Below are 6,863 nucleotides of genomic sequence, written 5' to 3'. Positions count from 1 at the left end.
TCCCCTTCCCTTTCATGAATGTGACCTACAGAATTAGACTATTTACCGGTTTGTAATCACATTAGCAACACGACGGGTGCCACACGTGGAGCAGTATCTGCTTACCCTTCCGGAGCACCTGAGATCACCCCTAGTTTTTGGTTGGGTTCATGTTGTTTATTCTTTAGTTTTCTATGTTGTGTCATGTGTACTATTGTTTTTCTGTTTGCCTTTTTTTTAGCCATGGCGTTGTCAGTTTGTTTTAGATTTATGAGTTTGACTGTCCCTTTTGTAACTTTCGTCCCTCATATTAGTCTATTGCAATAAAATTTCATAGTATCTAATAAGATTTGTAGATTTAGCTTACAAAATCATTATATTAGTATACAGTAAAATTCATTTATAGTGGAATATTGTTTTAATGTTAAATAAGCTACATTAAAAAATTGCTTGCTAGTCCCTTTCTGTGATTAATTTTAGATAACTCTTGTGAATTTCCCAATCGATCTATCATGAAGGGGAGATATAAAATTTCCCCGAGGGTATCACCAGCCCAGTAGTCAGCACTATGTGTGCTGACATGAATTATCATTGATGTGGTTATATTTACAAAAGTTTTGAATTTATTGAAATACTAAGGCTATTCTACCACAGCCATAGATAACCTTTTAGGAATTTTGGTCCTCAATGCTCTTCAACTTCGTACTTTAATTGGCCTTTTTAACTTTTTTGGATTCGAGCGTTACTGATGAGTCTTTTGTAGACGAAACGCGCGTCTGGCGTATATACAAACTTAGTCCGGATATCTATAATGAGTTTATATACGAAGCATTTTTATAGTCTTTTTCAAAAATGATGAACGGTTCTTTATATTGGTATGTAATCATTTTAAACGTTTCAAATTTATGAAATTATATTCGTACATCAATGTTTTTAATACACCAATAACAAAAACTGACATATATTGAATTGATACATTTTGTAATTATTCAAAATTATATCAGAAACCTATACTTAATTATACACTGTAAACAAATGAGGGTCCAAAATTTTAAAGGAAAGTAGTGATTTGGTCCAGCTGAAATTTTTTTTAAATTAGCACTTCGGAAGCTGTCAAACGATTTCAAGTCGACCTAAACATAAAATTGTCTATATTTTGAGTTAGAGCCGATGAAGTTTTCTAGAATTTTGATATAATTTCTCCCAAACTTAGTACAACACACTGTAAAAGTTTCTTTGAGAAAGCGCAGGTGATTTTTTTTTAATCTTTATTTTTGTTCTAAAAGAAATGCACTACGAAATAATTGTGGTCTCGGACGAATACTCGCATATTTTATTTTCGAATCGGCACTTAATAAAAATGAATGTCCATCTTGCATACAAATGGCAAATAAATATAATTAATCAAATGTGCATTCGTGCTTCACCTTCAATGAAAATTCTAAATTATAAATGTAACCAAAAGTTGTTTATCTATAGGCTAGTGAAGACTAGTGAAAGCTAACCCACTGTAAAACAAATATTTCTTTGAATATTTTGTATTCTTCCTCAGAAAAATGCTCGAGCCACTTGACTTTCATAGCTCATAATTAACGTTTTTATACAATATTTTAATGACGCTGTAAAAGATTATTTGCTTCTTAAAGTGTAAGACGCAATAAAAATCGTATGCTTGCATCATCTTACCCAAATACAGATTTAATAAAGTCCTGAACATTTCGACATTTTTTTTGTTTATTTTTAAAAATACCGGTTTGTTACAAACTATAAATACATGTTAAGATCCGACTAAAAACTGACATTCCGATATCGTCAGGTAAATATGCTACCTAAAGGCCGCCCGCTTGCTTACAATTACTTATATCCAATTCAGTTGAACAGTGGTAAATAGTCGTATCATTGCCAATCATACCTGATCGCTGAATCTTCATATTAAAATATACGTTCACCGTTACAAAATGGTTGACCAAAATGATGTGCCGATGTCTTTAGCGACATCTTTTCGGATAACGGTTGAAATCAGTTATTTTTAAGTATTGCCCAGCCGAGTTGGAAATACTAGGAAAATCCGGATTGACTGAATTTACCGGGTTATACTGGGCAATACTTGCAGTCAGGTTTCTACTTCGTCAAATTATCGCCCCAATTACGCCAGTTCATTTTCACAATCGTAGAAACGGAAGCCATTGTAGGAATGACGCGCTACCAATTTTGCTCTTGGAAACCGAAAAAATTATCCACATTGCACCATCACGATCCTTATATATGTCAGTTGTATTTATAAATACAAATGTATCAACTAGCTACTGAGCACCAGTTAATAATCTTGTCTGCATTGATTCAACTTAAAACTATTGTCTGATTGGTTGTCAGGTGGAATTTTCGAAAATTCATAAACATTTAAAACAATTCTAATCAATATTTCGTGGAAGGGAAGACTAGAAATTTTTAGTGTAAGAAGACTATAAACTCTTATTATCACACACACAAAAATAGAATTTTTCGAAGATATGCATTTTCATCATCCAACTTGAAAGACTGTCGTCAAGTACTTTCAGGAAAAAAATAGCTATCTTTTTTAACACACCTTCTCTGTTTTTATGACTCATTAGATAGGTATTTCACTTGACCCATATGTTTCATCTTTTAGTATTGTGATTTTTTTGTGTTATAAAGTCAACCTGTAGCTTTAATATATAAAAATGATAGAATCTGAAGGGAGACGATGTATGAAATATTCTTACTTTGTACGATATCAAGACAAAATACTCAACTCAAACACGCCCTAACATAAAAAGGTGCACTCGATTTTCTCTTTTCAATACAATTGGTACCGACTTTTTGGAATTATTTCTTCAGTCACATAAGGGCAGACACAAAAACTACTGAACTAATAGATTAATATGTTTTCCGTCCGTGGTAATTTTTTCCAAAAAATCGGAGGTTATGCATTTTCTTCATCTAACTTGAATGATACGCATGTCGTCGACTTGATAACTTATTGTTCTGTGTGACTATGTACTAGATAAATTGGAAACTTATGCAAATGGTGTTTTTAAAATAAAACACTTCGTAATTGAAAAGAAAATAGCAATTTTGTTTGTTTCTATTAACTTTTAAAAATGTTGTCACTATTGTAAACAATACAGTACACATTTATCGCCTTCTCTAACAAAGAGGATTCAGTGATGTTAAACACAAATACAAAACATTTAAGATATTTAAAAACATATTTTGATTTATAGATAAGTTTACTTGTTTGAGAGTCTAATATAATTTACAAGTGTACATATACATTGAAAAAAGTTTTATTCTAGCAACTCTGAGACAAGTGTACCTGCAAACACATTAGACAAATATTAATGGAAAAAGCCTTTCTCAATAATTGTCATAAGATCTTAAAGTCACCTTTCTTTCTGGATTATTCAATCTGTAATAACATAAAAGCCAAAGAATTCTGTTTTTCATCCAAATATACATGTATATATAACTTATATAAAGAATTAACAGTTTCATGTAAGATTTGTTTTAAAATAACTTATATGTACATCACTAAATATTAAAAGACTTGAACACAGAAATGTTTATATAACAACAATAAGCCTGTTTATGTCTCTGTTATTGACATGAACCAGTAAGGTATTTATTAAGCAATATGGTTGTAAAACTATTTAAATGTACAATTCACTTAAAAATGGCCATATAATCCCTTTTTTTTAAATTTGGGATTATTGAAAGAATGCTTGGTAATTAACAAAGTATCATAAAATGTAAAAATCTTGTATTCTGTCTACATAACATTAGTGGAGAAGTGAATAAAATTGAATTTAAATCTTCTAGAAATGACTTTCAATGGTTATCTGTATAAAATGTATATATTAATTGTAATACTATGAAACGACAACAAGACTTTACTATTTTGGGTTGAAATAAGCTTAACAAATCATATTGTCTAGTATTTACCAGTATTACCCGTGTCCTGGAGTATTGCCAAACAACGGGAATAAAACAATAAATCTTCAAGTTTTCTGTATATAAATAAACAGTTTAACCAATAAATTGCAAATATGTCTACAAATTTGCAGATTTGGGCAAATAACTGCACTGATTTTGTTTTGCGATTACACTAACCAAGATGGCGGTATACCATTAATCTACCTTAAAACTAACTTTCAAAATTTATGATGAAAAAATCCAATAAAATTTTATGCAGGGATTTGAACTCCAGACCTTAACATTGTATAACAACTTTTCATACCTCGTCCTTTTGAACTAGATTTAATGAAGCGTACATGTTTTTTTCCGTACATTCTAGACGGGCTGGGATGTAAAATAGGTACCCATCGGTGTGTCGACTTATAGTTAAACCAACGTTAAGGACAGACAAATATAAACGATATACATGTAATGTAATAACATAATGTAAAACAAATATGCGATATTCACAGAGTTAAAGAGCACAATTCTTGTGGAGTTGCAACCTAATATATACATGTAAAAGTCTGCTTCTATGTTTTCAGGAACACATAACCACGTTTTATGTTTTAATATTGTGTCCTGGATCTTTCCATGTGCTTATTTTTGTCTCGTGATCTACATAGTATGGGCATCCAGAGAGAGTGTACCTCTTTTCCCATCCAGGAGGCAATGACAAATCCCTTGTTATAGTATTTGTTTTTTGATATACATAGTATGGGTTTCCATCTTTGTCTCGTCTCATTTCAATTCCTTCGGGTAAGTTATCTGATAGTGGTCTGTAAACAGATTAATAAAACAGCATAGTTATTATTATTCGAATTTATATGCACAGTGCAGAAAAAAGTTAACGATATGAAATGCTTACTTCACGCAATTCTTATAAGCTACAACAAAGGATTGATAATCATTTATTTATATTTTTTTTCCAATGTGACTCCAGTTGCATTGATCTAAATTGTTTTCCACGCATTTAACATTTTAAGTATTCCATTTGGAAACTATAACGAATTGTTAGTCTTAGTTCCACTTGGACATATGCTGCAGAAAAGTAATTGCACTGTTGCCAGCTTACTAGCGATAATTTATCGTTGTAATGAATCGTAAGGACAACAGCTCCTAGGTATGAAACAATTTTAGGTTTCATCATTGATAATGATGACATTGAAACGATAATTTATTTTTAGCTGCTAGTCTAGTCTTTGTCAAAATCATATGATTAACATCACCGATAAATGATTACCTGTATACATAACCCACTTGTTCCCTATTTTAACCCTGATAAACATTAGATTACTATTTTGTTAGAATAAGTATATATTATTTGTTAGGAATAATGAATACCTAAAAGTGACAAACAAGCTGAGCAAATCTAATTCAGAGATCTCTTTAAGTTTGTATTCTATTGATGAAAATGATGGTAAAACTTCATTTCCTATCTCAGAAAATTTTGAATGCAAAGTTTTCATGTTAAAAAGCACAACTGCATTTGTCGTATCCTTTTCTAAGTGTTTTCTTCTATCTTCTAAATCAGCTTTTGTCTGAATTCTGTATTTTGTAGATGTAACAAGATTCACCATTTTATCTTTTTCACAGCTGGTCTTCAGTTTCACATCGGCAATCATTGACTTGATTTTTTTATTTAAGATCCGTTTGATTTTTTTCTCGTCTCCCCTTATTCCTTCGATGACGGATTTTACTTGAATGTCATAGGTATCAATCGCCTTTTCTAGTTCATTTAAGATTCTTATATCTTCTTGTAGGGTAGTTTCTATTTCCTCTTTGACAATTGTATTCCACGAAGAGATCGTTTCTTTGATATTGGACATTTCATGTTCTTTATGTTTTCCTTCTTTATCTTCCATGCAGTGACTACAGACTGGAGCATCACAAGTTTTACAAATAAAAATATAATCTTCATCATGTTCCCTACACTTATAGTTTCCGTTCTTCTGAAGTTCAGAACTTCTTTGAAATTTATGTTGACGTGTTGCTTTTTGCCTTGTGTGTAAAACTTTACAGTTATCACAAAATTTTTGTTCACAATCGATACAGAAATGTTGTTCTGGAGCACTAGTGCAAATATCACACGTTTTAGATGCAACCTGAGCCATATTTCTTATCTAAAATATATACACATATATATTGACAAGTCTAAATTGAAAACAACGTTCAAACCTATGATTGCGTTGGATAAAAATTGGAATTTTAATACGTGTGTATGCAAAACAAATTTCGTGTTAGAGGGGTCTAAATACAGCAAACACAACATCTTCAGAAATACCCCAAACATTAGACTTACAGGTCGAATAACTGATGTTCTCAAACCCTACTGACAGCTTTCATTGACGATTGAAAAATAAATTGATGTAACAAAATAGATCTTTATATCAATTTGATACCAAACAGAAAACTATCAACTTGCAGGAAATATGGTATACCACAAACAAGAGATGTAAACATTTATCATATCCGGATGTCGATAATTGATGTCTCCTCAATGATGTTAAGGATTGAAACGGTATTTACATTAATAAGGGATATTCTCTTAAATGATAAAGAGTCGAAATAGGATAAACGGATCATATAGACCCAATATAAAAAAAATATATAATACCAGCCCAAACGAAAAAAAATATGTGAAATGATTTAAATGCGAAAGAATGTAGGGTTACACTTAAGTGGTACTAACACAGATTTACCTACGGATATCTATTTTTCTCAAATTGTAATAAAAAAAGTATCGGTAGCATTAAAAAAAAGATGTGGTATGATTTCTGTCGAGACAACTCTTGACTAGAAACCACATGGCACATATCTCTACAAGTATTAGTCACTGTACGTCCATCAACAATGAGTGTAACCAATACCGATCTCTATGCATCAATATTATTTTGTTACAACTGTTA

At 31.3% G+C, this 6,863-nt stretch overlaps 1 protein-coding gene across 1 annotated transcript; it reads right to left on the bottom strand.

Moving 5' to 3' along the window:
• Positions 1–4,516: 4,516 nt before the first annotated feature.
• On the bottom strand, positions 4,517–6,068 carry LOC134697515 (E3 ubiquitin-protein ligase TRIM45-like). Its single transcript, XM_063559794.1, has 2 exons — positions 5,299–6,068; positions 4,517–4,733 (listed from the first exon to the last, which is right to left on the bottom strand). Exons 1-2 carry the CDS (start codon positions 6,066–6,068, stop codon positions 4,517–4,519), a joined length of 987 nt encoding a protein of 328 aa, XP_063415864.1.
• Positions 6,069–6,863: the final 795 nt, after the last annotated feature.

Source organism: Mytilus trossulus, chromosome 14, assembly GCF_036588685.1.
Source record: "Mytilus trossulus isolate FHL-02 chromosome 14, PNRI_Mtr1.1.1.hap1, whole genome shotgun sequence".
NCBI lineage: Eukaryota > Metazoa > Mollusca > Bivalvia > Mytilida > Mytilidae > Mytilus > Mytilus trossulus.
Note: the sequence above shows the minus strand (reverse complement) of the source record. Positions and strands in the feature narration are given on the sequence as shown.